This window comes from Phymastichus coffea, unplaced genomic scaffold, assembly GCF_024137745.1.
Source record: "Phymastichus coffea isolate CEN01 unplaced genomic scaffold, Cenicafe_Pcof_1.1 PCOF00090, whole genome shotgun sequence".
NCBI classification, from domain to species: Eukaryota; Metazoa; Arthropoda; class Insecta; order Hymenoptera; family Eulophidae; genus Phymastichus; species Phymastichus coffea.
In genome coordinates this window covers 984,632-1,012,320 of record NW_026706901.1, presented here as the reverse complement: position 1 = coordinate 1,012,320, position 27,689 = coordinate 984,632, and the positions used below count along the sequence as shown (strand labels likewise).

The 27,689-nt window shown below is 32.4% G+C and overlaps 8 protein-coding genes and 1 pseudogene across 19 annotated transcripts; 6 read left to right on the top strand and 3 right to left on the bottom strand.

The window, feature by feature from the left end:
* Positions 1–561: 561 nt before the first annotated feature.
* On the bottom strand, positions 562–8,657 carry LOC131669243 (mitogen-activated protein kinase kinase kinase kinase 4). 2 transcript variants are annotated; one of them, XM_058943991.1, is made up of 3 exons: positions 8,627–8,657; positions 8,386–8,457; positions 562–5,919 (listed from the first exon to the last, which is right to left on the bottom strand). In XM_058943991.1, exon 3 carries the CDS (start codon positions 5,904–5,906, stop codon positions 2,955–2,957), a length of 2,952 nt encoding a protein of 983 aa, XP_058799974.1. In that variant the 5' UTR covers positions 5,907–5,919; positions 8,386–8,457; positions 8,627–8,657; the 3' UTR covers positions 562–2,954. The 2 variants fall into 2 exon arrangements, with proteins under 2 accessions (XP_058799974.1, XP_058799975.1); XM_058943992.1 differs by lacking the exons at positions 8,386–8,457; positions 8,627–8,657 and adding exons at positions 6,512–6,576; positions 6,647–6,924.
* A 481-nt stretch (positions 8,658–9,138) lies between these two features.
* On the top strand, positions 9,139–10,116 carry LOC131669263 (WD repeat and FYVE domain-containing protein 2-like). The gene is made up of 3 exons (XM_058944020.1): positions 9,139–9,296; positions 9,726–9,867; positions 9,940–10,116. Exons 1-3 carry the CDS (start codon positions 9,139–9,141, stop codon positions 10,114–10,116), a joined length of 477 nt encoding a protein of 158 aa, XP_058800003.1.
* LOC131669245 (uncharacterized) lies at positions 9,156–12,763 on the top strand. Of its 7 annotated transcripts, none has more exons than XM_058943996.1 (8): positions 9,156–9,296; positions 9,726–9,856; positions 9,940–10,192; positions 10,540–10,668; positions 10,731–10,952; positions 11,386–11,732; positions 11,811–12,160; positions 12,238–12,763. In XM_058943996.1, the coding sequence occupies exons 6-8, from the start codon at positions 11,395–11,397 to the stop codon at positions 12,753–12,755; spliced, it is 1,206 nt and encodes a 401-aa protein (XP_058799979.1). In that variant the 5' UTR covers positions 9,156–9,296; positions 9,726–9,856; positions 9,940–10,192; positions 10,540–10,668; positions 10,731–10,952; positions 11,386–11,394; the 3' UTR covers positions 12,756–12,763. The 7 variants fall into 7 exon arrangements, with proteins under 7 accessions (XP_058799979.1, XP_058799981.1, XP_058799982.1 ...); XM_058943998.1 differs by having other exon boundaries at positions 10,713–10,952; XM_058943999.1 differs by lacking the exon at positions 10,731–10,952 and adding an exon at positions 10,355–10,391.
* Positions 12,764–13,019: 256 nt separating this feature from the next.
* LOC131669248 (uncharacterized) lies at positions 13,020–14,618 on the top strand. The gene is made up of 2 exons (XM_058944006.1): positions 13,020–13,207; positions 13,289–14,618. The coding sequence occupies exons 1-2, from the start codon at positions 13,024–13,026 to the stop codon at positions 13,639–13,641; spliced, it is 537 nt and encodes a 178-aa protein (XP_058799989.1). The 5' UTR covers positions 13,020–13,023; the 3' UTR covers positions 13,642–14,618.
* On the top strand, positions 13,713–14,618 carry LOC131669262 (RNA 3'-terminal phosphate cyclase-like; annotated as a pseudogene).
* Positions 14,619–14,837: 219 nt separating this feature from the next.
* Positions 14,838–17,787, bottom strand: LOC131669246 (uncharacterized). 4 transcript variants are annotated; one of them, XM_058944003.1, is made up of 5 exons: positions 17,630–17,770; positions 17,059–17,200; positions 16,734–16,986; positions 15,416–15,611; positions 14,838–15,333 (listed from the first exon to the last, which is right to left on the bottom strand). In XM_058944003.1, exons 3-5 carry the CDS (start codon positions 16,830–16,832, stop codon positions 14,858–14,860), a joined length of 771 nt encoding a protein of 256 aa, XP_058799986.1. In that variant the 5' UTR covers positions 16,833–16,986; positions 17,059–17,200; positions 17,630–17,770; the 3' UTR covers positions 14,838–14,857. The 4 variants fall into 4 exon arrangements, 3 of the variants coding, with proteins under 3 accessions (XP_058799986.1, XP_058799985.1, XP_058799987.1); XM_058944002.1 differs by having other exon boundaries at positions 17,070–17,200; XR_009302358.1 differs by lacking the exons at positions 14,838–15,333; positions 15,416–15,611 and adding exons at positions 15,758–15,891; positions 16,218–16,344 and having other exon boundaries at positions 17,630–17,787.
* LOC131669247 (uncharacterized) lies at positions 15,879–16,604 on the top strand. Its single transcript, XM_058944005.1, has 2 exons — positions 15,879–16,062; positions 16,144–16,604. The coding sequence occupies exons 1-2, from the start codon at positions 15,879–15,881 to the stop codon at positions 16,602–16,604; spliced, it is 645 nt and encodes a 214-aa protein (XP_058799988.1).
* Positions 17,788–20,060: 2,273 nt separating the features above from the next.
* LOC131669244 (GTP-binding protein 2) lies at positions 20,061–25,538 on the bottom strand. Of its 2 annotated transcripts, XM_058943994.1 has the most exons (8): positions 25,399–25,507; positions 25,112–25,203; positions 23,865–24,134; positions 23,503–23,802; positions 23,185–23,445; positions 22,719–23,109; positions 22,361–22,646; positions 20,061–21,291 (listed from the first exon to the last, which is right to left on the bottom strand). In XM_058943994.1, exons 3-8 carry the CDS (start codon positions 24,130–24,132, stop codon positions 21,007–21,009), a joined length of 1,791 nt encoding a protein of 596 aa, XP_058799977.1. In that variant the 5' UTR covers positions 24,133–24,134; positions 25,112–25,203; positions 25,399–25,507; the 3' UTR covers positions 20,061–21,006. The 2 variants fall into 2 exon arrangements, with proteins under 2 accessions (XP_058799977.1, XP_058799976.1); XM_058943993.1 differs by lacking the exon at positions 25,112–25,203 and having other exon boundaries at positions 25,399–25,538.
* A 742-nt stretch (positions 25,539–26,280) lies between these two features.
* Positions 26,281–27,651, top strand: LOC131669232 (THUMP domain-containing protein 1 homolog). Its single transcript, XM_058943968.1, has 4 exons — positions 26,281–26,715; positions 26,779–27,054; positions 27,121–27,365; positions 27,438–27,651. The coding sequence occupies exons 1-4, from the start codon at positions 26,518–26,520 to the stop codon at positions 27,649–27,651; spliced, it is 933 nt and encodes a 310-aa protein (XP_058799951.1). The 5' UTR covers positions 26,281–26,517.
* The last annotated feature ends 38 nt before the right edge of the window (positions 27,652–27,689 follow it).

The window sequence follows — 27,689 nt, the reverse complement described above, 5'->3', positions numbered from 1 at the left end:
AGTATTTATGTTTTTTGAAATATTTTAGAAATGTTATTCGCTAGCGTGAAATATAAAAATGCTGTATAACTTACCATGACGTACGTTTTTAATGGTACGTTACGATACATGTGCAGGAAAGTAGATTCTCATCTAGTATGGCATTTACGCCTGAATGAAACGAGAACAGTAAGATATAGGCAAGAGGAGAATCTACTTTACTTTCCCGCACTAGTTAGGTGATTTACTGTTAAAAAAGCTTAGAAATTGAATAACAAGATAAAGTTTGTGATAAAATAATTGATAGAATTAATTGAAATATAATTGTTGGTAATTCATATTGAAATTTAATTAAAGATATACATTATAAGTCAATGGAGTTTTACATTTTACTATTTTAGATACCAAAACCAAATAGAACATATTGTGCGTGATCTTTTCAAATTGGTTAAATTAATTTGACTTTTAAAATAATGCGAAAATTAATTGAAAAATTCAATATTTTATCATTTGAAATTAACATACCTTTGTATTGTTATTATCTAAGAGGAAAAGGAAATATAAACGGAAAAATACAAAATCTCAATGAATTTAACACGTACATATGATTTATTAGAACAAAAATTCGTATAATTGTTTTTGTTTTTTTCTTGCGAATCTAGACAAAACAAATATTACGAAACAAAATAAAAATGCACAGACGATTACATAGATGCTATTGAAAGTATATAATATAATGGTGAACGTGTCGCGTCGTGTTGTAAGAAATGCATTTCGCTTAGACTGAAATATATAATATACCCCATGTACTGACTAACTTTTTAGTTGTCAGTCTGTGAAGAAATCAATAATCGAACCGATAGAGAGCATTAATAATTTGATACGAATCTTAATAACTTGTACAAAATATACCGTATCCATTGCAGAAATAAACTGACGATTGATTTGAAAACAATTTGATTTTATGTAAAAGTCCCTGCTAAATTTGAATTGCTTCCTACAATAATAATTCTATCAAGCACGTTTCTAAAGCTAAGCATCATGAACTGATCTAAGAGCACGATTAATTATTACGAACTGGCTCGAATATTTGACTTTTCAACTCAAGTTAACGATACAATAACAGTTGATGAATTTGATTATACTTTTACGGCCAGGTGTTTTAGTGTTTGTCACATCCCTTACCATGGATTGATTATCAATTATAAATCTAGAAAAGAATCTGACGCAAAATGCCTGCCTAATGCTCTATCGTCTGTCACTAACATTTACATTTTTAACTTTTAACAAGTATTTTACATTAAAAATGTACTGTATTTAAAGCTGTCATTATAAAAGTTTATAGAAATCAGTTTATATTGAGTTATATGAGCTTATTCTTAATGTTATGTACCGTGATGAAGGTCTACAATGGAGATTATACGCACTTGCTTTTCGAAGATATAAAATGTTCTGTTTAGAAAATCGTGTATCTAAAATTACATACTTTTTGTGAAAATTTTGCTTTTATAAAATAATATGAAAAATGTTTAATAAGGTTTTTATAGTATAGTGTATAAAGGTTATTTTATAAAGTTCTTAAAATTATTACAACAAAATATCGCTTAGGATATGCTTAAAATTACAAGTTTACAAAAGTTTGATTTATACAAAGATTTATAAAAACTGTTTCATATTCAATATTAAAAAAAGTTATAAAATTTTAGATCCATCAAATAATACTAAAATTACAATTAATTTCGCAAAATAAAAACTAGATTGCAATATTTATCATTAGAATTGCAACATATATTGTAAATAGAAATAATATTCATGTAATTTAATATACTTAAACTTACGACCATACGTGGTTTCATTAACTTAAAGTGCTTACATTCCTAATCTTTTGTCTTTGTTGTTTTTAGAATAGATCTTTTTTGATCATATGATTAACTAAACGTTAATATTGAATTTTTATACATTCGTGCTTGCTTGACACTAATTTTCGACAATACTTGATGAAAAACTACGATCTTACTGCTGGCAGTCGGATTATAAATAACAAATATCACGTAAACCGTGAACACTATTTGCATAAGATTTTCCTAGTGAAAGTTATGAATCTTAATTTCTTTATTTTTCAAGAATCGCACAATTTTTAATCACATTCTATTCTGTTTACAAAAATGTCATTCTAGATTTTCTTTAAATTAAAGTTTTTTACACTACTTTTTTTACATAATACATAAATTAGACTAATAAATAATTGTATTGTCATTGACACTGAGTGTTGGAAAAACATTCTCGATTGAATCTCTGAGCTATTGCTTTTGCACGACATTTATCTTCCATTAAATTGCAATATATAAAACTAGAAAATAGCATCAACATTCACAAATGACGCAAATAATTATAATTGTTGTATAACTAAACGTAACATAAAACAGAATAGAAAAAGCTTAAACGCTGCGACGCATTGTAAAAAAAAAGAGTTTAATGAAAAAAATATCGTATATCTTAAAGTATTTTTAGCAAGACAATATACTCCATTTTGCTTCTTTTCTTAATGTTTAGGGGACGAGTAATTTTGTCGATTCAATGTGATGACAATGATTTAAATTTCCTTAACTGTGTCTACGTTGGATAAAAAGTCATTATATTGGTCTTGTTCGGTAGAGAAATTGTGCTATTAGAGTTTATGTCGAAAATACTTTTTGTCAACGTGGAACCGTGCTTTTAGGTAGACAATTATTTGACTGGGATTGCAGTAAAACATGGCAATAAATGTATCAGAATAAAAAGTTAGGTAAAGAGCATTTGGGGGCGATAAAAGTGGGCATATAATATTTGACTGATCTGTCCCACAGCACGAAACATTGTGACGGATGCACGACGTATCTGCTGAAGTAAGTCGAAACCTTTGTTACAAATCGTTGTTGGCAAAGGCTAACGAATCTACATATAATTATGATAAAAATTTGGCTGATTAGATTTGATCACCAGTTTGCCATTCCGGGTTTATTTAGGGTCATAAAATAGATCTGACAGGAGCTGCCGCCCTTGGCCGAGGAGAAGAAGACCTTATCGTTGCGCTCGCAAAGGAATTTGAGACGTTGTGCTTTTTTGTGCATGAAGACTCCATCGAGGTGGCCGCTCTCAACACTGCGTATCTCGATGGCCTTGTTGCCCCAGCCCATGATCTGTCCAATGCCGATGTAGGCAACGCTCGTAGGCATCTCTCCCCATTGGAGCACCATAGTCTTGGAGACGCGTCCGTACGTATTAACGTAGACGCCCTCGTTGTCGTAGCAGAGCAGCAACTGCATGCCGTTGCTGTTGGGCAGCGTGACGATGCAGTGCGGGCAGATGGGACCCTGGGTGTGCTTGGGCAGATAGATGTCATAGACAGTGGCGGAGTCAAGATCGACGGCGTGGAATCCGTCGGTGCTTCCGTAGATGACCTTGAGACGGGAGCCTTCTTCGACCGTGAGATCAACCAGAAGCGGCCGGTGGGCTAACTCGCCAAACGACTTGAATGCCATGAACTTGTGGTAGGGCTTGGGCGCCCAGGCGTATATCTCGATGGACTCCTTAAGAGCGATCACTAGAAACTTGATGCGCTCGTACTTGACGATCTTGAAGTGAACAGCGCCCTGCAGATCGCCCACGTTGATCCAACCATTGCGCCGTTCTACCTGTTCGCTATGGCCGTCGGTGCGCAGGATCTTGCTCTTGAGCCAGGACAGGTAGTAAACACGCACCCGGTTCTTCTTGCCGCTGATCGTCACCAAGATATTCTGGCCCTCCAGCACCTCCATCTGCTGGAAGCGTCGCCGACTGATCAGCTGGTATACTTTGCCCTGGCCGCTGCGATCGAGCAGCATCAAGCCGTTCTCCGTACCGATCAATAGGTTAACGCCCCATAGGGCTGCACATAGAATCTCACTGTTGAAGCGCTTCTTGTACTTGCGGATCTCTGGGGTGTCGCTGCTCAAGTCGTGACTGGTAGGCGTCACGTTCACGTTCACGTGCGATTCCCGCCTGGCCGGCCCGGCGCCGAAGCCGAAAGTCAGGAACGAGCGCTGTTTCTGCTGCAGCGCTAGTGGTGGCGACTTCACCGCCTGCCGGTACTCGTCGCTAATAGATTTATCCTGGCGCTGACCCGGCGACGAGGTCAGTAGGTCGGGGAGCACCGAACTCGTCCTGGAGCCCGGGCTGTCCAGCCGCTGGAAGTCGCTGCTGGCTGTGCCACCGGCCACCCGACCGGACCGTTCCTCCCGGTTGCGTTTCATCACCAGGGTGTGTTCGCTGCTCTCCTCCTCGTCGGGCGTCGGCGGCAGCGGCCGGTTTGGCGCGCCGGCTTCGTGCTGCGAGTTGCCGTGGCCGCGCGATGACGAAGAAGACGACTCATCCAGCTGAGGCAACGGCTTGGGCGGATCACTCGCCAGCAGCGTACCGTCGTTCCGATTGCTCGTGCCGCTCACGTCCTCCATGTCGTCGTCGCTGTCGCTTTCGATCATCAGCGCCATAGGCTTGAACACGTGGCTGTTCCTCTGCGAGACAGCCACGCTCACGGAGCCGCCGCCGCCGCCGCCACCTCCGCCTCCCCCACTGCTCGCCTGGTGATTAGATGGTGGAGTTGGGACTTTGTGCGACTGTCGTGGGTCATCCTTGGGCGTGGGAGGTAGTGGTCGGGAAGGTGGGTGCGGATCCGGCACCACGATCAGTCTGTGCGGCACCGAGGGTCGATTGTGCTGCTGACTCTCGCTCTCCTTGGTCGCGCGGCTGGGTATCGGCTGCTTGTTCTCCTTGGCGGCAGCGGCATTGTGCGGCGACACCTCCTGAGACAGTGTCCTGCCCTCCTGAATCTGCTGAAAGTTACGTCGGAGCGTGTCGCCACCGGGCGCTTGTATGATAGACGATGGCTCTCCCGCGACGGCCGGTTCGTCGTCCTCATTCTCGCTACCACTGTACCGATAGTCATCCCGTTCTTTCTCTTGTTTCCGTTTCTTGCATCTGTCGATATGGTCCTTCAGTTGGATCCTCACTTGCCTCTCTGTGGGCTGGTCACGAATAAATGGGTGCTTGAGCAGTTGTTCAGTGTATGGCCTCTGGTGATAATCTTTAACTAGTACGGTCTCGATAAATCCGTGAAACTTTTTAGCATACTTTTTTGACTTGAGCCGCGGAGGAGGGTTGCGAGGAATCAAAAACAGTGCTCTCATTGGGTGCAAATCGCAAAGAGGCGGTTGCGACTCTGCCATCTCCAATGCGGTTATTCCGAGAGACCATAAGTCGCTTCTATTGTCGTAGGTTGCTTCAGGATTTTCGTCACAAGCAATAACTTCTGGAGCCATCCAGTACGGTGTTCCTATGAATGTATTTCTACGACCAATTGTTCTGTCGAGTTGAGCACTAACTCCGAAATCAACTAATTTCACCTCTGCATTATCAGTTAACAAAACATTTTGCCCTTTTATATCACGATGAATCACCTTATTACTATGAAGATAGCTAAGACCTCTAAGAATTTCCCTTGATATGTAAGCTATCCACTCTTCTTTCAAACTTTGGCCTTTCGTAGATTTTACAAGATCAGTTACAGATCCAGCACCACAATACTCCATTACCAACCACAATTGGTCGTCTTTCCCAGGTGGTGACTTCTTTATAAATGCTCCATAATATGTTGCTATGTTTCTATGATTAGAGTATCTTTTCAATACATTGATTTCTAACTTTATTTCTTCCTCTTCATCTTCAGTCACATCCATAACTTTGATCGCAGCCAACTGACCAGTTTTTGTATGTCTGCCCTTGTAGACTTGCCCATACGTTCCATTTCCAACTACTTCAATCAATTCAAAAATGCCAGCAGGATCTTTGAGGGCATTCAAGTCTATGTCATCTAATGAGCAGTTGACGCTTGGTGTCAAGTTGTGAGCCATCTTAATTGATTTCCTGTAAATTACAGTTTTTTTTAAATATTAAACATATTAGAATTTTCAAAGTATTAAGTGACCTAAGCTTCTTTTAGCATTAACTTCTGACAGTTGGTTGATATCATTGTTGATTTTAAATCTATGCTTTTATACTTATAAAGCTATATGTGTACACTGCATGAGTCAGGAACCCTGATAAATGGATGCACATATAGAGTATGAAAAAAATGATATCTCAATAATACATTAATAATTAAAATTAAATTAAATTAAAACACGCCAGACTAAGTGTGAGAAACTAAAGTTTCAAATTGGTCTGATAGTTTATGAGCTATTAAAGATTCAATTTTAATTATTTAAAGATAGAACAAGTAATTTATTTCAAGGAATCACTGTGTGAATGAAATAATAGAAATAAAAAAAAATTCGTCCGTCGCAGTGGTATCACCATAAAAATTGTTAGCTAACAAAGCATTATGCGTAAGCGAAACCTTAATGATGACGTTTCAGGGCTTGCCGAGATACGTTTACTCGATTCTATTTTATTTTTTTATTTGCCGTTGTAAAGCCACGATAAGTCGTACGTAACCATTTTGTAGTGACATGCTTACCTAGCTTCAGACTAGATTTTGCATGTACAGCCGTGGTTTCACTTTAGTGTGCCTTATATGTGCAGCTAAACAATAATCGATTATTAAAACACGCATATAGAAATACAAGTGAGGTTAAAAAGATTCCAAGTGTACCTTATGCCGTTTTTTTTTCATTATCCTAATTAAACAGTAGTGAAATCAATGAACAACATGGTTGAGCGAATAATTATTCGTGAAACCACTAATAAATTAGAAGTGAGCAAGAACGAAAATATGTAGAAACTTGCAGTACACCTATATCAAAGTAGATAGGAGTGTATCTTCCTTGACTGTACTGTACACACGGGTGTATCGCTATATCTATTTCACATATATGTCTATATTATATTACTCATGCAAGCCAAATAACAGTATGCCCTATTAGGGATCATCTACAACTCTAACTTGTTAGATCGCTATCTCTGATAAAAAAAGGTAAATATGACTTCGAACTGTATATTTAAATAACAATAAAATGGTTGCAGTAATCAATAATCATTACTAAAATGTTCTACACTTTCATTCCATCAGATACTATTCAATCGAGAATTCGTGAATTTATACGAAATATGCGAATGAAGCAACAATGTAGATATGTCTTAAACTTTTAATGACACACGCCATTTTGACGGTCCAATATGTGTTCCTTCCAATAACTGATAGAGCGCGAATTTTCAAAAATGATGATAGCGGAAAATTCATCGCTACGTTAGTGTAATTAATTTTTGTTATTTATTAAATATTCTGCTTTTAATTGTTTCCATCTCGATTTACTTAAACCTTTCACATTTTACTATTTTCTAATACAAAGTTGCTATATGTTTCAATGCATATTTGTTTTTCAAATATATTTTCTACAGTAATCGCAATTATGGTATATTTGTACAATCAAAAAATGATTTTATAAAGCTTCAGTTTCTCTATCCTCGAGAAAGTTCTATTGCATATTAGAAACATTTTTGTTATGAAACTGTAAATAAACTTTTGAGTTATTTATATAAACAGATAATATCTAAATGTAATAATATTTAATTAATTTCTTCTATTAAAATTCATCAATGTGTTTGTTCGGTTGAGAACTTATTATATCATTATTTCTTTAATTCATGTATTTCTAATGTATTTTTACGTATGGTTGCAACATAAAAATACAACATTTCAAACTTTACTTTAATTGCAAAATTTTAATTAAATACAGAAATTTATCTTGTTTCCTATTCAGCCAAAAGACTGCCTAGTAACACCTTCAAGCATTAGTGAACAATAAAAGTTAGTTCTATCGAATATGTTCTTATTGATACATATAGTGTTCTGGAAATTGAAAAAAATATATCTGATAACAAATATTAAAATAAGTTGCTTTTCATTAAATGACAGTATTTTGAAATTCTAATAAAAATGCATTATCTAAATTAAAAAATAAAAAATTTATTTGTAACAGATAAAGTATACAATTTATAACCTTAAAAAGTTTTACTTCCATCATTTTAGAAAAATTATGCAAATTAAACAAACACAATTAGAATATATAATTAATTGATAATTTTTCACTTCAAGTTAAATAGTTGATTTGGCAGTTACATATTTATATTGAATTCTTTTACATAATCAGTTTCAACATATTTTTGTAAAAAATGTCAAGTATTTTTAAAATACCAACCAAAACATTACAAATTCATTCAAATAAAAGAATACAATTGAAGATAAATAGCATTATTATTGTTAATGACGACATAATTGAATTTCTGCCACAGTAACTACATTTCATTGTTCTATAAAATGATTCATGCCAAGTGTGAATTAACGCTTGAGATAATCCGAAAGACATTTCTTCAATATAAAATAAGTGTTACCTGGAAGACTAGATTAATCTTGCTTCACTTAATCACTGGACCAGCAACGCAAATTGAGATGCTACTCGGATGCTTCAGGTTACGTATATAATGGTTTGCAGTTGAGAAGCGAGAGTTGACAATCCAAAGTAAATTGGTAACGGGATGCGAACAAAGACAAGATGAATGAATGTTGTTCAATACGATTAATAGACATTTTTTTATAAAGATTTTAATCTGACAGTGATCATGCAACACTAACGAAATTTACAAACAACAGCAGACGAGATGAAACCTGAGACTCGACCGACCCGCGACGACCAAGGGACGTGGCGACTGGCGATACAGTGCAGCGATCTAAGGGTCTGTCTCCATAGGGCCTGTCCGAGCCGGCCGAGATTTTTTATGGGCACGCCATCTCTATAATTTCGTGTTCAATGGCGAGTTTCATAGTGAATGCGAGAAACGCATCTATGGAGTGGCAGTACCCGTGGTTTGAAGTTTCCTGTCTGGCTGTCTCTATGCTCTGGCTATCCTCCATGTTCCTGCTCCAATTTTCATTCGGTAAGTTCGTAATTAATAATAATTCGTAAATAATTCCTACTTTTATTTTCATAAAATTGCAAGTTTCATAATCCCTTTTTAGAGTCATATGCACGAAGAGTTAGGCTTTCGAAATCCGTCAACTGTCAAATGATAAGTAGTAGCAGCAGCAGCAGTAGTAGTTGTAGTAGCAGTAGTAGCTGAGGGCAGGTGGTAGGTGAGAGAATCACAATGGCAGCCGAAATCAAGCCCGCGCCCGGGATGAACCAGGACAAGTTCAGCTCCAAGAAGCCTATACTTCTGTCGAAGCTCGAAGGTTGCAATGACGACGTCAATGCCGCCGTTATCATTCCCAGGGTTGACGGCGTCATCAGCGTCTGCGACGACAGGTCAGACTCACTTTTCTATTGTGTTTGCAATGCTTCTGATACTCGATGCATATCTATATGATGTATATACGATTAATTTATTTACATCGCATGCTTCTAGCTCGACTCTTATTGGACTCATTGTTTATAATGCAAATAGCAATCGTACAGTCACTTGCATCTTTTGTTAGACTTTTTTCAGACTATTTTTTGCATTGTACATATTTTTTACTCCTATTTTTTCATGTAATATATAATTTAATTAAATTATAGGTAAAACAGCAAGCTTTTTGTTATAAGTAAATAATAATTGTATGACACCTGAACAATCTTTCTTTATCTGCAAGTTCTTAGATAGGATGATTCAGACTGATTGCTTTATCTATCTGGCCTTTAAGCAATGTTTTGCTGTATTTTAGTTATGAATAAATTTTCTAATTACTATTGCAGAACTGTCAGAGTTTGGTTGAAACGTGACTCAGGACAATACTGGCCAAGCGTATGCATGTACATGGTTGCAGCACCAATCTCTCTTGATTTTTGTCCTGAAACCAGACAGCTGTTTGTTGGATTAGATAATGGTAGTATAAATGTATTTATCAAGATCAAATTCATTTATAATTTTTTCAAAAATTGTGAATCAAACGAATTTTTGGTTTTGTAGGAGTTTTTATTGGAAAGCGATTACAATCGTATGACAGCCATTCGAGAATACATGGCTCATCAAGCAAGAGTTGCTGCAGTAGTTTTTTCTTTGAGCTGTGAATGGGTACTTAGTATAGGTAGAGACAAATTGTTCCAGTTCCACAGTACTGAAAATGGAAAGGATCACATCAAATAATATGTTCAATAATCCAAAAGGTAACGTCTACAAAAAGTTGCTGTACCACATGCATGGAACATACACCTACAACATGGTGAGCATTATTAATTTTAAAAATGGTTCAATTTCTGGCATTCGATCAATCTTGGTAGTTGCTACATTATTTTGTATTATTTTCATCAATTTCACGCTTTCATCAATGGCTTTTTGTAAGCCATCGCCATCATCTACTTTTCGTTTCCGACAAAATTTATAGTGTCAAGACCAAGCAATAAGATGCATAACATGAAAAGGTTAGATAGGTTAGAAATAATCAACTACAAGAGGTTTTATTTTATTATTTTAAATTTATTAATAATCATATGTTAAATCATTATCAGATGTTTAAACGTGAGAAAACAACCTAACATCTCGAATAATATTTTTGGCATCATCCCACAGGTGTCTACTGGTGAAACATGCAGCATGCCATTTTTCAACGAGCTCCTTTGTCGCAATAGGAGTTGAAGACGATTTAAGTTCCCTCAAGAATGCCCTCAATTTTCTCAAGGGAACATTAATTACATTCAGGTGAGTTGGCCACAGACTGCGGTATAAATTGCTTTGATGCAAAGACCATCTATTTGTTGTAGCATTATTTGATATGCGATTATCGTCCTCAATCGTGCCCAGGACTCTACATGTGCTTCCTCCAATTGTATTAATTTCTTGCATTATCTTTTTTAATACTAATCTATGGCTCATCATATTGATGTCAATGTCAATTATACCTTCATTCTCGTTGGAAAACCACAGAATGAAATTATGACTTCTCATATTTTCCAAATTGAGATTGACAACACGAAAAGCTACTGGTACGTAGCGACGAAAATCATTTTGCATGATGTACTGAATGGTGAATTTCATTTTCACGTTAAGTTTTTCTTCTTCAAATGGCTTTGAATGTAAAACATTTTTCACAGATAGGTTATTCATTATTAAAGAATACTTTCGGTCAGAATCAATCGGAATTTATTTCTTTATAAAAACTGCCTTGACACAATGAAGGTTCAATGCACACTGTAGTGGGCATGCACGCGTCCTGAAACAAAGAAAATAAAATCACCAATCTCGGCTTTTCATTGGATCATAACCCATTAACGTGCAACATAGGCGGTACAACTGAGCATTGCATACGCTATATATTTTTACTCATTATTTTTCATAAAAAAGTTATATACAATTATTTTTTATTCTAAACTTTGTGTTTATTCGCTGAATTTATAATAAATATTTTTATTTTTACAGATTTTAATTATGAGACTAGATGAACGAAAAGTTATGAGAATTTGGACATTAATGCAGGTTATACTTGTTTCGCTTAAAACATTAAAAGTTATAAAAAAAAAGAAGAAGGCCTTGCGGAGATGGTGGGTGAAGCCACATATCGTACCGAGAATAAGGAATATTATAGGAGCATTTGCTACAGTATGCCAATATTTACAAATCAATGATCACGAAGAGTTTACAAATCAATTTAAGATGACACCAGGCAATTTTCAAGAGTTGTATACGTTAATTGCTGATCAGTTGCAGAAGCAGTATCATATTAGAGAGCCAATTTCTGCATATATTCGACTGGCTATAACAATACAGTAACTATTTATATACAATTATGTCAAGTATTTTCATCTCATAATAAAAATAAATATTAATTTTTATTAAAATTTCAGTTATTTCGTTCAAGGAGGAAATGCTTTAACTTATTGCGCGCACTACCGAATTGGAAAAGCTACATTTTTTAAAATCATACACGAAACGTGCTACGTTATTACTTCAGTTCTGCTGCCAATTTACGTGAAATTTCCCAACGAACGGGATTGGTTACGTATTGCCCAGGAATTTGAAGACAGATGGAATTTTCCGAATTGTGTTGGAGCTCTAGACGGGAAGCACATGCGAATAAAAAGACCAGCTCATGCTGGAAGTGTTTTTTATAACTACAAAAAATTTCATAGTTTAGTTTTGATAGCAATCAGCGATGCACAAAGTAGATTTGTTTGGTTCACCCTTGGTGATGGTGGTAAGAATAAATTTTTTAAAACAATAAAGACAGAGTAATTTAATTAATTTATATGTAATAATTTCTTTATGTTGTAGGTTCGTTCAGCGACTCCAGTGTCTTTCAAAATACTAATTTTTATAACAAAATTTTGAACAATGAATTGAACTTACCTGCTCCAACAAAGTTGCCTAACAGTGACAGATCATCACCTTTCGTAATAGTCGCTGACGAGATTTTTGGTTTGGGATTTAACTTGATGAAACCGTACAATAGAAGATTGCTGCAGTCAAATCAAGAAAGAATTTTTAATTATAGATTGAGCCGAGCCAGATTCACTATAGAACGTGCATTTGGAATACTTTGTGCAAAATTTCAGTTATTGAATAGTGCTTTAGCTCATAATTTAGATAAGAATAAATTAATTATAAGCGCTTGTTTAGTGTTACATAATTTTTTAATTACGAAAAATGTAATCAACGTTGATGACGATTTTAGACACTTAGATAGGCAAATTAATCAGAATGTTATGCGAAACCCTATTTTTATTCGGCAAAACTTGGCAGAATATTTCAGCAATGAGGGAGCTGTTCCCTGGCAAAATAATTATATTTAAAGATAAATAATCTATATTAACAAAATAGAAATAAGAAGGCAGTTTTTATAAAGAAATAAATTCCGATTGATTCTGATCGATTGACTCCTCCATATTGTGTAGAAACTTGAAAAAAACAAAAAAACAAATGGTATATTAGTTTTAAGTATTTAGTAACAAATACATTAGTCTTAATTTTAGATATTTATGAAAATGAATGCGTAGCAAAGCAGTTCCGATAACCTCAAATTGACAATAGTTCTTCGATTCAATTTGCCATAAATAAAAAATGAGTGGAAACACTGAAAAAGATATACTACTTGATGAAGTTATCATACAAATCGTGAAACCAAATAATTTTATTTACGATAAGTCGAATGATAAATACTATACTGAATTTAGATCGCAACGAACACAAGTTTTCGAAACTATTTCCCAAGCGATTTATCAACTATACGAAGTGCACATTACAGGTGAAATTCATACACTATAAATCTTTATTTTAAATAAAAAAATATATATATGTATATATAATATTCATTAATCAATAATAGAAAAAGAGATTGAAGCGACATGGCTGTATTTAGTAAAAAAATTCAAAGGAGAAAAAGCAAAAAAACGCAAATACCAGCCATCTGGATCAGAAAGAAAACCCGAAGTGACCTGGGAATTGTATAATGAGATGTGTTGGCTTGATCCATATCTGAGTCATGAACCGCAAATTTCTTCAGACGATGTGGAGTTTATAACAAAATCAGAAATCACCGATAAATTTTGTCGGAAACGAAAAGTAGATGATGGCGATGACTTACAAAAAGCCATTGATGAAAGCGTAAAATTGATGAAAATAATACAAAATAATGTAGCAACTACGAAGACTGATCGAATGCCAGAAAGTATTCTTTAATAATGAATAACCTATCTGTGAAAAATGTTTTACATTCAAAGCCATTTGAAGAAGAAAAACTTAACGTGAAAATGAAATTCACCATTCAGTACATCATGCAAAATGATTTTCGTCGCTACGTACCAGTAGCTTTTCGTGTTGTCAATCTCAATTTGGAAAATATGAGAAGTCATAATTTCATTCTGTGGTTTTCCAACGAGAATGAAGGTATAATTGACATTGACATCAATATGATGAGCCATAGATTAGTATTAAAAAAGATAATGCAAGAAATTAATACAATTAGAGGAAGCACATGTAGTCCTGGGCACGATTGAGGACGATAATCGCATATCAAATAATGCTACAATAAATAGATGGTCTTTGCATCAAAGCAATTGATACCGCAGTCTGTGGCCAACTCACCTGAATGTAATCAATCATTAAAATAATAAAACTCGACGGTAGTCTCGGTGAAGGAGGAGGTCAAGTGCTACGAATTTCATTATGTTTGAGTGCACTCTATAAAATTCCTATTGAGATTAGCAACATAAGAGCAGGTCGTCCAAAACCAGGTTTGTCAGCTCAGCATCTTGAAGGAGTCAAATTTTTAAAAGAAATGTGTAACGCTGAAGTGCATGGAGCTGCAATAGGCTCAACCTGCTTAACTTTCATACCAAGAGACCTTTCTTAATAAAAAACAAGAATTTATAGTAGACACCAGAACAGCTGGATGTATTGGTTTGCTCATTCAAGTTACTTTACCTTGTGCTCTATTTTCATCTAGGGCAGCAACTTATATTCTCAAAGGAGGAACTAATGTACCTTTTGGCCCTCATATAGAGTATTTAAGTATGTTTTTAGACCTCTGTTGAACAGATTTGGTGGAAACTTTGAGCTTGATGTTTATAAGAAAAGGATATTATCCTCAAGGAGGTGGAGAAGTTCATATGCGTGTAAATGCCATTCAGATTTATCTTTTTTGTAAAGGTGTATAGTTAAAGGTTTTCCAAATAGTAACTAATAAATATAACTTATTCTGAATTGAATGGTTTTTTAAAGAAAAATTAATCGTTTTTATTATATACGTTCTTTATAATATTTAAATATTTTTTTATATTGTAATACGGTTTATGTCAGGATCTTTCAAACATGAAACTACTAATAATCAATATAAATGAGTTGAGAAAATAAATATATTAAAGAAATAAGAGCAGTTAGTCTTTATTTTTAATATTTATTCTTCATTAGATATCATAAACTTATCCATAATAGTTAATATCCCATTAACACATTCCAACACATGGGTTGATGGGACATACTGCAAACTTTGCTGTATACATAGTACAAAATTATCTTTAATCTCTTCATTATCACTATCCTTCATTAAAATGTTTATATTTTCCATAGCTGTACTTGTATTTTTTAAAACTTTCATTTCTAATTCTTCGAGATGAGTTTTCTTATTAAAGTAACATTGGCTTACTGGTGGAATGATTTTATCATTCTTTTCACTACATACTTCAATATCTTGAGTTTTTGATGTTGACGGCTCATCACTTTCTGTTGATCCCAAACACTGGTATTTTTTCATGACGTGAGGGATGAGAAATTGAAGTTCATTGTATAAGTAGTACTTGCTTAAATGAGGTTTGTTAAATTTTCTAACAAAAGTCCTTCTTATATTTTCCCATTCCTTTCTTACAATAGCACCTAAAACAAAAGTAAATGCAGTTAATGTATTTTCACTCTCTGTATATAAAAAAATACTATAATAATATAAATGATAACTTACCAGTCAATAGGACATTTAACTCTTTGTCAGAATTAATTTTAGCAGCTATTTCATTGAAAGCCTTATCTTTGACTTTTATTAAATAATAGTTTTCATGTGTTTTATCATACAAACATGAATAATTTTTCAAATAAACACAAATTTTTTTATCGAGATTTATATTTCTTCCAAAAGACTCCTCCATATTGTGTAGAAACTTGAAAAAAACAAAAAAACAAATGGTATATTAGTTTTAAGTATTTAGTAACAAATACATTAGTTTTAATTTTAGATATTTATGAAAATGAATGTGCAGCAAAGCAGGTCGGATAACCTCAAATTCAGGTGTAGCACAACACTCAATGTACGTTGTACGAGGTGAAAATGGATGTATATCCTTATTCAAAATTAAATGCGTAGCAAAGCAGTTCCGATAACCTCAAATTGACAATAGTTCTTCGATTGAATTTGCCATAAATAAAAAATGAGTGGAAACACTGAAAAAGATATACTACTTGATGAAGTTATCATACAAATGGTGAAACCAAACAATTTTATTTACGATAAGTCGAATGACAAATATTATACTGAATTTAGATCGCAACGAACACAAGTTTTCGAAACTATTTCCCAAGCGATTTATCAACTATACGAAGTGCACATTACAGGTGAAATTCATACACTATAAATCTTTATTTTAAATAAAAAAATATATATATGTATATATAATATTCATTAATCAATAATAGAAAAAGAGATTGAAGCGAGATGGTTCTATTTAGTAAAAAAATTCAAAGGAGAAAAAGCAAAAAAACGCAAATACCAGCCATCTGGATCAGAAAGAAAACCCGAAGTGACCTGGGAATTGTATAATGAGATGAGTTGGCTTGATCCATATCTGAGTCATGAACTACAAATTTCTTCAGACGACGTGGAGTTTATAACAAAATCTGAAATCACCAATAAATTTTGTCGGAAACGAAAAGTAGATGATGGCGATGACTTACAAAAAACCATTGATGAAAGCGTAAAATTGATGAAAATAATACAAAATAATGTAGCAACTACCACGACTGATCGAATGCCAGAAATTGAACCATTTTTAAAATTAATTACATCTGGTTACAGTAAAATACCAGAATCAAGAAAATACCAATGTACGAAGGAAATAATTTTGTACATTGTAGAATTTAAGAAAAATATTGAATAAAAAAACGTGCATTTATAACCTTTAATTCTTATAGTTTTGTTATTTCATTGTTTACATATAAATATATATATATATATATACTATGAAAAACAAAAGGTTTTTTTATTATAAATTTTTAATAATGCTCACCATGTTGTAGGTGTATGTTCCATGCATGTGGTACAGCAACTTTTTGTAGACGTTACCTTTTGGATTATTGAACATATTATTTGATGTGATCCTTTCCATTTTCAGTACTGTGGAACTGGAACAATTTGTCTCTACCTATACTAAGTACCCATTCACAGCTCAAAGAAAAAACTACTGCAGCAACTCTTGCTTGATGAGCCATGTATTCTCGAATGGCTGTCATACGATTGTAATCGCTTTCCAATAAAAACTCCTACAAAACCAAAAATTCGTTTGATTCACAATTTTTGAAAAAATTATAAATGAATTTGATCTTGATAAATACATTTATACTACCATTATCTAATCCAACAAACAGCTGTCTGGTTTCAGGACAAAAATCAAGAGAGATTGGTGCTGCAACCATGTACATGCATACGCTTGGCCAGTATTGTCCTGAGTCACGTTTCAACCAAACTCTGACAGTTCTGCAATAGTAATTAGAAAATTTATTCATAACTAAAATACAGCAAAACATTGCTTAAAGGCCAGATAGATAAAGCAATCAGTCTGAATCATCCTATCTAAGAACTTGCAGATAAAGAAAGATTGTTCAGGTGTCATACAATTATTATTTACTTATAACAAAAAGCTTGCTGTTTTACCTATAATTTAATTAAATTATATATTACATGAAAAAATAGGAGTAAAAAATATGTACAATGCAAAAAATAGTCTGAAAAAAGTCTAACAAAAGATGCAAGTGACTGTACGATTGCTATTTGCATTATAAACAATGAGTCCAATAAGAGTCGAGCTAGAAGCATGCGATGTAAATAAATTAATCGTATATACATCATATAGATATGCATCGAGTATCAGAAGCATTGCAAACACAATAGAAAAGTGAGTCTGACCTGTCGTCGCAGACGCTGATGACGCCGTCAACCCTGGGAATGATAACGGCGGCATTGACGTCGTCATTGCAACCTTCGAGCTTCGACAGAAGTATAGGCTTCTTGGAGCTGAACTTGTCCTGGTTCATCCCGGGCGCGGGCTTGATTTCGGCTGCCATTGTGATTCTCTCACCTACCACCTGCCCTCAGCTACTACTGCTACTACAACTACTACTGCTGCTGCTGCTACTACTTATCATTTGACAGTTGACGGATTTCGAAAGCCTAACTCTTCGTGCATATGACTCTAAAAAGGGATTATGAAACTTGCAATTTTATGAAAATAAAAGTAGGAATTATTTACGAATTATTATTAATTACGAACTTACCGAATGAAAATTGGAGCAGGAACATGGAGGATAGCCAGAGCATAGAGACAGCCAGACAGGAAACTTCAAACCACGGGTACTGCCACTCCATAGATGCGTTTCTCGCATTCACTATGAAACTCGCCATTGAACACGAAATTATAGAGATGGCGTGCCCATAAAAAATCTCGGCCGGCTCGGACAGGCCCTATGGAGACAGACCCTAACATAACCCGCGCAGGCAATAGGCATACATATATAATATTATTTCAAATTATCCTCGTTTTACCGACAGCGGTGTGATAACTCCGCCAAATTTAAATCAATGCATAGTATAGTCCACCGCAATATATAGACAAAAGATGCTTTACGTTTATAGCAGGTATTGCAATTCTATACTTCAAAATAGGTAGCTTTTTCTCATGCAACTATTCTTAATCACTAATGAAAAAAATTATAAAAAATTGAAATGGACAAACATTTTAACCGAGGTATCAAATGTTTGGATTAAAAAAGTGCACGCGCACTCGTACACTGACTTCGTTTGTAAACTGAAATTAGAGCAACTATTCAAATATTATCATCGAAAAAACTTTAGCCTACGGTTTGCGATAATAAGACGCTTTGATCAATCTACGTATTGCGATTGTAGTGAAGCGGTTGTGTTTTTGCTAGTGTGCGACATGAATTTTGATATCGCTTGTGCGTAATTTCCTGCAGAGTTAATTCCCATTATGACGACTTAAAAAATGTCAGTGTTGTAGAATTCGACTTCGATATAAGCCGACAAACGTTTTTCAAATAATCGTTCGTAGCGTTTTACACAATAAATATTTTACGCTGTATTTCTATTGCGAGATTTTTTCTTTTATATGAAAACGATTGAATTGTTGCAGAAAATCATACTAAAGATGCACTTTGCTGTCAAAATATTGTGCTGTGCACTGATGCTGAGTCTCTTTCAATATGCAAGTGCAGCAAGCAATGATCTGATAGTGGGTGATCGAAAGGAAGGCGACACTCTTCTCGCGACAAAGCACGTTCAAGTGGATTGGCACTTCCTTCGATGGGTCACGGAAAAATTAACTTACGCTAGCAATGGCCAAACTATGATTACAAAAATCGAAATCCTTGATCAACATACTAATGGGATGGGAGCTCATCCTACTATTCTTTCAGGTGGACCAGGTAAAACTTATGTGACCATTGGTTTTGAAAGTCTCCTTAATTGTAATATTGATTTCCTTGTCAATATTTATGGCATTAAGAATCACATTTGATATATTTTGTAATTCCTACGGCATTTCTTATTGATCATTAAATACATGAGAGATATACCGCCAAAAAGGTACCATAATTCGGCACCGTTTTTTCCAATGTTCAAATAACGATCGCACCGAATATTCAGGATAAAGAGTGGCTCCTCTAAAAATAATAAGATCTTTTGCACACAGTAGTGACATCAATAGAAATGAAAACGTTAATTTTCATGGCATACTGAAATGTAATGAAGAATGACAAAAGCTAGCGTCAATCTGGATTCAAATTGGAATTTTACGGCTTCAAATATATCTTGACTTATTATGCAGAAATTTTAAAACATAATTTTTACTGAAATGTGTAATGTTTCTATTTGGTTAGCAATGAGATTTATGCAGTATTATAGTTTTCAAAACTCTGTAAAGCTCGAAATTCCTTAAAAAAGAATAACCAATACATGGAAAAGTAAAGGGTGTCACGATTAGCTCTGGTGATAATGCAATTTATAGTTTCAGATATCTTTAGCATCACGAAATGAATAAATTAGAATAAATAATACAATGAACAAATTAGAATGTATATTATACGACATTCTTTTAATTACGACTATTTAAGGGATTTATTTGAGGAAAGTGGTTATATAATTGTAGTTAAAGCTTATTATTCTCAGATTTACCCCAATTATTTTGTAATATATATGCTTTATAATTGTTTATTACTAAACGTATTCAAATTTTTGCTAATGATTGTTGGAATTACGTTCAGCTTATATGTCTATGCTAAATAGAAAATAAGTGTAGACATAAACATTTGTAATACTATTGTACACTGTTTATTTTAATGTAAAATATTTTACAAAAATTATCCATTTTCAAAATAAATATCATATATTTATGAAATAAAGATATTTTTTACGATTATCAATTCACTCACATAATGTGGTCATATTTTTATTTTATATATATAACGGGTTTCTAGAAATAATTTTAATACTTGGTCTTATGTACAACTCGAATTAAGTTACAATTATACCGCTTGAAAAAAACCCATTCACATGGGATAAAAAAAACATTTAATTTTAAAAGATTCCCTACATGAGATTTCATATGAGAAATCAATTATATCAATAATAGTAAAAATAAATTAAATTTTTACATTCGTTTTTATTTTTTATTATATATTTAAAAATATATATCTAATGTTAAGTTTTCAATGAAAATGTTCCATTTTCAAAAATATATGTAATTTTTTTAGAGATCCCATATAAGAAATCTTATGAAATTTCTATTTTTTAAAGATCTCATTTGCGTTTCTCCAAGCGGGATCATTCAATTATGATTGCTTACATATGATACTAGTTTTTCTAAATAATAATAATAATTATAAATTATACTATTGTATTTATACATTTGCATAAGTTTTTCATGATTGAATAAATATGTTTGTAAGTATCAAGACACATCAAGACTCATGAGTTGGTTGAAAAATAGTTTTTTTTTGTAATTTAAAGAAAAGATATTTAAAATTCCACAGCACTATTGTTACTTGTTAACAAAATAATATAAGTAGAAGAAGTTATTATTAATTATTAATAATAATTAATAATTAATAATAATTAATAATTATTATTAATAATAATTATTAATTAATTAATTAATTAAGCATTTATTATTATTATTAATAATAATAATAATATAAGAATAATATGATAATACCGTCAATAAGATTGTAAATTTATACTCGTTATAAATTTAGCTCATGCTCAACAGTTTATTCTTCGCCGTTCTGTGAATTAACTAAAGGAAAAATTTGTGTTATTTTTCCTATGGCTTTCGTACGTCCTTCCCGCAACAAAAGTCGCATATCAACGTGTAAGTATTCAGGATGATTGAGAAAACGAAACAATACTGATGCAGTATCGTTTGTTTGCAATCCACCTTCTTTAATATCCATTATTCCTTCAATTATACAAGTTTGTCTCACATTGTCAATGTGAATAGTAGCCTGAAATCCTGGATAGATTGCAGTAGCATGATACACAACTATCACAGTCGCCTGAAAAATAATATTTCTAAATAATATAATGAGTTTATGAGAAGCAAGCAATTAAAAAAAACATTATATTGACATAAAGGCAATTTCGACTCGAAAATATCAACAATACAAACGAGGAAATAGTAGGTCAAGTGGAGTCGCGATTTATAAAAATACAAGTATAACTAATATAGTAACTTCGAGTGTGAAATAGTTTTAAGACGTATTGTAGAAATTGGAATTAGTAAAACAAGTGTTCATGATATTTGCGCTGCTTAACGTCCTTGAAAATGTCATCAGATTCCTTCATATACAATTAATAATTTGTAAACAACTTTTTTATAAGAGAAAGCAATTTGCACGAAATTTCTACTATTTTATTAGAAACTTTTAATATAAATTTGGCATCTGAGCAAGCCCAACAATTGATACAGTTTTTAATTAAAAATGAATAATGATCCATTTAAATGTACTACTAATTAGGATACAATAATTGTAGTTTTTTCCAAATATTTAAACATATTACAGTCTATAACGTATATTTCTTATTCCAGTTATTACAAACATGTTGTTTCACTTTTGGAATCGGACAATCTCACTATTACCGAATTTACCAATTGAAAAATTACAATTATAAAATATTATTTACAGAAATTTAGTTTCATTATTGTATAAAACGTACAAGAAAATTATTATAATATACTACGACAAAGACAATTATTGTTAGTTATATTATTTTTGGTTTCATTTGTCCATACATACATCCAAATTTTATCAACAACATATATGTATAAAAGAAATAAGTTTATGCAAAATGTACATACTACCACCGAATGATTGTAACATGACGATATAAAATTAGTTTTGAATGACAAATATATCTTATTTTTATTTAAAAAAATGTATACTAAAAATTATAGGTACATACATTTAAAATAAAACCAAAATAGCTTTTATGTAAATTTGTCGGAAAATATTATGATTCAAAATAATTAAAATACAATAAAATTTAAGTATCTTTCGTTATGGCAGTCCCGGACTACGACCATTCTTATTTAATTATTTAAAAAATAATGTAGTGCATACGTACTTGAAAGAAAAGGGTTGCACGAGGATGATCTCCAATAGAGACTAGAACCATTCCAGGTCGTAAATGAGGTAAAGGAGGATCTCTTTTTGTTGGAGGAGCAAGTGTTAAACTAGCACTTTGCGAAGATCTTACAAGGCAGCAAGGCGCCTTATTACGATGTAAACTGACGACTTTTACAGGACTGAATTCTCCATTTTGAGATGGACCAACAAGTAGTCGTGTCCCTAAAGCAATCACTCCTTTCACTAGTAATCCACCTAACACAGGTTCTGTAGAGCCAGCTACCCTATAAAGAAAAGTGAAAATGCAATTTTAAAAATTAACACTGAATCGTTTTGAAAAAATGAATAAGGCGTACCGAAAAGTTTCATCTATTTGAAACAAACAAGAATTGGAATCTGAACCTGGTGATGCAGATTCTATAGGGGATAAATCTCGAATGAATTTTGTTAGCTTATCTAAACCTTCGCCTGTTACACAACTAACTGGAAACACTGATATCACGTCGGGATCGTTGTTTTGAATATCTCCATTGTCGTTATGAAGAACAAATTTTTTATCACACCCTTGTAACCTTGCAATGTTTTCTAAATGAGCTAGAGTATCACGAGGGTCAGAGTATCCTAAATCAATTTTTGTAACTACAACAAACAATGGCAGACGCAAAACTAAACACAATGCTACATGCTCTTGCACTACTTCATTAACAGGTGGTGCAACAACCAACATGACATAGTGTGGGGAATAACCTGTAATATTGAATAATTTATTCTTATTAGAGAGAGAACGAAATCATGAAAATTTTTTTATGCCGTCAATATTACCCGTTAGTCCTAGCAATGTCGTTCTCAAATATTTTCGATGTCCTGCTAAATCTATAAAAGTCACAACTTTTGAAGCATGTTCACAAATTTCTTCTGCAGTAGTCATTTCTGCGTAATTTAATACATGACCTTCATTATCAAAACCAATAATTTCATGAGAAATGGATGATGTTCTCCCTGACTTTATTTCATGTAAATGGCGGAGCATATTTAATCTTGATCTCCCTCTACCATTGTCCAGTTCTCCTTGTGTTAAAACCCCTATAAGTATAAACAAATATTTGTAAAAAGTCACAACTTTTTCCACTTAATGTTTACCTAGTAATGTTGATTTTCCCGCATCTTGACCACCCATCACTGCTAATCGTAAATCAATCACACTTTCTTCATCTCTATCATCTTTTCTCACCTTACGAATTAAAACTTCAGCTACTTTTTTCTCTTTATTTTTATTATTATTAGTTTTTGAATCCTTATTTGTGTAATTTCTATGAGCTGTTCGCTCTCTAAGAACAGTTATTGTTGCACCTAATCTAGTAGCCATATCTCGTAAGGTTTTTAAAGAAGCTTTCATATCTTCTTTTGATAAGCCAGCTAGTTTTCCATTATCTTCTACACCTATGAATAAAAACAACAAAATCAATGATATTGGATTAATACCTGTCAATTCTTTGACTTACCAATTTGATAAATAGCTTCTCCATGACCTTCTTGTAGACGCCATTTCATTTGAGTTACCAAATGTTCAAACCTTTGACTTGATGGATTAATCAACTTTAATTTGTACTCTATATTTCCTTGTTCAGGTTCTGGAGGTAGCCTGTCTTCATTGTCGTTATTAGTACTATTACTAAAATCAAATGTGTCTTCATTATCAGATTCATTCCAAGATTTTTTTCTTCTTGGTTTGTTTTCTCCTGTGTCAAATAAATCTAAAAAGGACTCCATTTCTGCAAAATGAAAATAATTCCGTTATTTATTATTTATTTATGTACATTTATTACAAGTACAAATTTATATAAAAAATACATTTAAATTTTTTGTTACTCATTTTTATCAAGGGAATACCTATATCGATAATGATTTACACAAGGATTATATTATAAATGCAGAATAAATATTTATTGTGTTTATGTATTGCACCAACAAATTTAAAATAATGAAAGATTTGTATTATCATTTATTAAAACATTATTCAAATTATTTTATATAAAAAAATCATTTTAAAAATATTTAACTGATTCTTAATTTAATATTTCAAATTTCAATTTACCTTGGCAAAATTACATGACTATTTTGCTTGTCCTAATTATGCATTTGAACAAACAAATGTAATAAACAGCCAAAATTGATCAACATATAATGTTTCACTTTTTATTTATATGTATGTATATATAATAAAAATTTTCCATATATATAATGTATCTTATGCTCAACCTATTTCTAAAACAAATATATACAAAGCACCTACATATAAATACTTAAATTCTAAAAACTTACTAACTTTTTTAGAATTTACCATATTGTATAAATAACTACTATTACGCAAACTTCAAAATATATCAATGTTATAAGTTAAAATAAATTTTAACAATACCACAAGATAAAATTATTTTCACAAGCAATACCATCAGTTTTTATATCTGAATTAATAATAAATTTTTAAGCATATGTGTAAAAGTACGCTTCATTGAATAAACAAAGAGAGAACTTGTGTCATAAACGAGACGTAAATAAGTATTAATAGAAAAGCAGTATAACTAACATCAACATAAACACAAGCATTTTTGTATATTTATTGTATATAATTTATAACAAATTTTGCTATTTACTGTAAAAAGAAAAAAAACTTTTTTGCGTTTTAGAAATTGTCGTTAATGTAAACTGTTATCAAAAGAAGCATGTAAAAAACAAGCAATAATTTTACCTTTTCAAAAGTATACGTTAGTCGGATAATTTTAGAATTTAGTCGATTCCCATTGTTCAAAATATTTACAAAGCAAGAGTATCAGCTGACTCCTACTAGTGCTCCAAAGCCAAAACGACAGATTAAATTCCAAGCAAACAAAGAAATCAACATGTAGATTTTCGTATGTCATTGAAAATGTACGCATCGAATGCAAAAAATGTTTTTGCGCATGCACAGAATGACATTACTTGATGATCGATTGCTTTTTAATATCAAAAAAATACCGTTTGACAAACATATAATACCTTAATTCTGTCGAAATGTAGAAAAGAAATTACGTTCAATCAAATTACGTTATAATAAACTTTGCATGACACTTTCTCTTGACACTTGACAACCTTGAAAGTCTAAAGTCTGACTGAAACGCCATTTCTTATTACCCTGCATCCACACTCCACAATAGCATGTAAAGCATATGTGTAAACATCGAGATGACGGTCATATAACCGTTTGTCTAATTTTTTTTTTCGTAAACACAGCTTAAATGAAAAAAATCATTAATTTTAAATTTATCCTTCTAAAAAATTTGTTTACTTCAGGAGCACATCTCAAGAAAAATGAAAAATAAGGTTACGTGACCGTCAATTTGATTTATGCGTATGCTTTTTACATGCTATTGTAGACACAGCATCAGTGAAGAATGCTTTCACAAGCCAAAGTTATTGCACTATCAACAATCAAATATAATTTTTTGAGTGCAAAATTCAAAAATATCAAGCCTAATAATTACTCACACACGAGTATATTGCTCAAAAACTGAACGTTAAGGTTTTCATTCTATACATTTTTAAATAAAATTATAATTAATCAATTGTCATAGATATAGAGACTAAGATTGTAGCAACTGCTCAGACCATTTTCTTTTTCAAATGATCTGCTTAAATTATTTTCAGAACAAAATTAAATGTGAATTATATATAACTCTAATATTGTAAGGTTTATATAGTTCTTTGTACAAACGAGGTGCTATAAAAAATTTGATCATTACTTTAGAATTATAAATTATAATAATATTACGATTTCATATTTGTTAATTAGAATTATACCTTTCTGTACGCATGCGTAATGCGATCTGAGAACGGGAGTCAAATTAAAATCTGGTACAATACTGCAATCGTGTTGTCAGCATAAATCAGCATTAAATTTATTTAACTTTTTATACTGTATTTAAACAATAAGTTATTATAAATATAGTTAAATAGATGTCAGAACTATTAGGAGAATCATTTATGAGTTTTTTATAGTTACAGCTTCGTTGAATTAGATAAATATTCTTATTGTTATTAATTCATGCATTCCTAACCTGGAATCCGATATACATAACAGTCACAAATCCTCTTAATATAATCAGTGATATTTTTCAAATGGATATAAAAAAGAAAAGAAAAAATTATTTTTCTAATCAAGGAAGTGACTTTAAAAAACGAAAACATTTAACTTTAGAATCTGGCATGAAAGGTTTCCTGTGTACTTGTAATTTCCGTGAGAAAGACTGCGTCCGTGAAGCTTACAATATATTGAATGAATATGCTGACAAAGTTTATGGAATAGACACAAAACAAGTAAGATATAATCATTTATGTGAGATATAGTTGTATTAAAATGAAATTGTTAATGATCAATAGATAGCAGATATAAATAATTCTATGGAAGTCACTAGTGTTCAAAATAACGAAGACAATAAGGTAGAACCAAATGAAATACCAATAAAAAAGGAAGAAGCTAAACAAAATGAAAATGAAAGGAGTAAAGATAAATATGAAGAAAATAAAGAGGAAAATAAAGTCAATGAAGATGAAAATGTAGAAAGCGAAGATGAAGATATCTCTGCTACTTTGAACAAAGAACTGGATGAATTAAAAGCAGAAGCTTTACAATCACCATTACAGAAAAAATTCCAAGCAAGTATACTTAAAGTTTTATTTCTTTTTTTTGTTCATAGATTAAAAATTAAAACTGTATTTTAGGTTGTTGATACTGGTGTAAGCAATGTTGTTTTTATTAAAACCACAGTTTCTGATACCTTAAAACTTTCAACTGCTATTATTGAAGACATTCATAAAAATAAAAAACAAAAGTCTAGATATCTTTTAAGAATGCTACCAGTTCAAGTGGTTTGTAAAGCTTACTTAGATGATATAAAGTCTAAAGCTGAGGTTCTCTTTGAAAAATATTTTGCTCAAGAACCAAAAACTTTTAGTATAGTATTTAAGTAAGTTGAAAGATGATTGTTAAAAATATGTTTATTTGTTATTTCTAATATTTATTATTTCTTTTATTAAAGCAGACACAGTAATAGCAATTTAAATCGCCTAGATGTTATTGAAGATTTAGCACAAATAATTTCAAAGAAAAATCCAGGAAACAAAGTTAATTTGAAAAATCCTGATATTGCTGTAGTCATAGAAGTAGTAAGAGCAGTTTGCCTCATTTCAATTGCTCCCCAATACTTTACTTATAAAAAATACAATCTTATAGAAATTAGTAATCAAAAATAAATACCATTATTTTAAAAATGCTTTGAATCAATTTTTAC

Excerpts from the sequence above, each read along its gene's own strand:
- LOC131669245 (XM_058943995.1), top strand. The coding sequence starts at position 11,395 with ATGAGACTAGATGAACGAAAAGTTATGAGAATTTGGACATTAATGCAG. Across the intron at positions 11,733-11,810 it reads CGACTGGCTATAACAATACA|TTATTTCGTTCAAGGAGGAA; the intron begins GTAACTATTTAT and ends TTAAAATTTCAG. Across the intron at positions 12,161-12,237 it reads GTTCACCCTTGGTGATGGTG|GTTCGTTCAGCGACTCCAGT; the intron begins GTAAGAATAAAT and ends TTTATGTTGTAG.
- LOC131669244 (XM_058943993.1), bottom strand. The coding sequence starts at position 24,132 with ATGGAGTCCTTTTTAGATTTATTTGACACAGGAGAAAACAAACCAAGA. Across the intron at positions 22,647-22,718 it reads CAAATAGATGAAACTTTTCG|GGTAGCTGGCTCTACAGAAC; the intron begins GTACGCCTTATT and ends TTTTCTTTATAG. Across the intron at positions 21,292-22,360 it reads GTGCAACCCTTTTCTTTCAA|GCGACTGTGATAGTTGTGTA; the intron begins GTACGTATGCAC and ends ATTATTTTTCAG.
- LOC131669232 (XM_058943968.1), top strand. The coding sequence starts at position 26,518 with ATGGATATAAAAAAGAAAAGAAAAAATTATTTTTCTAATCAAGGAAGT. Across the intron at positions 26,716-26,778 it reads ATGGAATAGACACAAAACAA|ATAGCAGATATAAATAATTC; the intron begins GTAAGATATAAT and ends AATGATCAATAG. Across the intron at positions 27,366-27,437 it reads ACTTTTAGTATAGTATTTAA|CAGACACAGTAATAGCAATT; the intron begins GTAAGTTGAAAG and ends CTTTTATTAAAG.
- LOC131669247 (XM_058944005.1), top strand. The coding sequence starts at position 15,879 with ATGAGTGGAAACACTGAAAAAGATATACTACTTGATGAAGTTATCATA. Across the intron at positions 16,063-16,143 it reads ATACGAAGTGCACATTACAG|AAAAAGAGATTGAAGCGAGA; the intron begins GTGAAATTCATA and ends AATCAATAATAG.
- LOC131669263 (XM_058944020.1), top strand. The coding sequence starts at position 9,139 with ATGGCAGCCGAAATCAAGCCCGCGCCCGGGATGAACCAGGACAAGTTC. Across the intron at positions 9,297-9,725 it reads ATCAGCGTCTGCGACGACAG|AACTGTCAGAGTTTGGTTGA; the intron begins GTCAGACTCACT and ends TTACTATTGCAG. Across the intron at positions 9,868-9,939 it reads TAGATAATGGTAGTATAAAT|GAGTTTTTATTGGAAAGCGA; the intron begins GTATTTATCAAG and ends TTGGTTTTGTAG.
- LOC131669246 (XM_058944003.1), bottom strand. The coding sequence starts at position 16,832 with ATGGAAAGGATCACATCAAATAATATGTTCAATAATCCAAAAGGTAAC. Across the intron at positions 15,612-16,733 it reads GAACATACACCTACAACATG|TTTCTACACAATATGGAGGA; the intron begins GTGAGCATTATT and ends GTTTTTTTCAAG. Across the intron at positions 15,334-15,415 it reads GTTAAATGTCCTATTGACTG|GTGCTATTGTAAGAAAGGAA; the intron begins GTAAGTTATCAT and ends CTTTTGTTTTAG.
- LOC131669243 (XM_058943991.1), bottom strand. The coding sequence starts at position 5,906 with ATGGCTCACAACTTGACACCAAGCGTCAACTGCTCATTAGATGACATA.
- LOC131669248 (XM_058944006.1), top strand. The coding sequence starts at position 13,024 with ATGAGTGGAAACACTGAAAAAGATATACTACTTGATGAAGTTATCATA. Across the intron at positions 13,208-13,288 it reads ATACGAAGTGCACATTACAG|AAAAAGAGATTGAAGCGACA; the intron begins GTGAAATTCATA and ends AATCAATAATAG.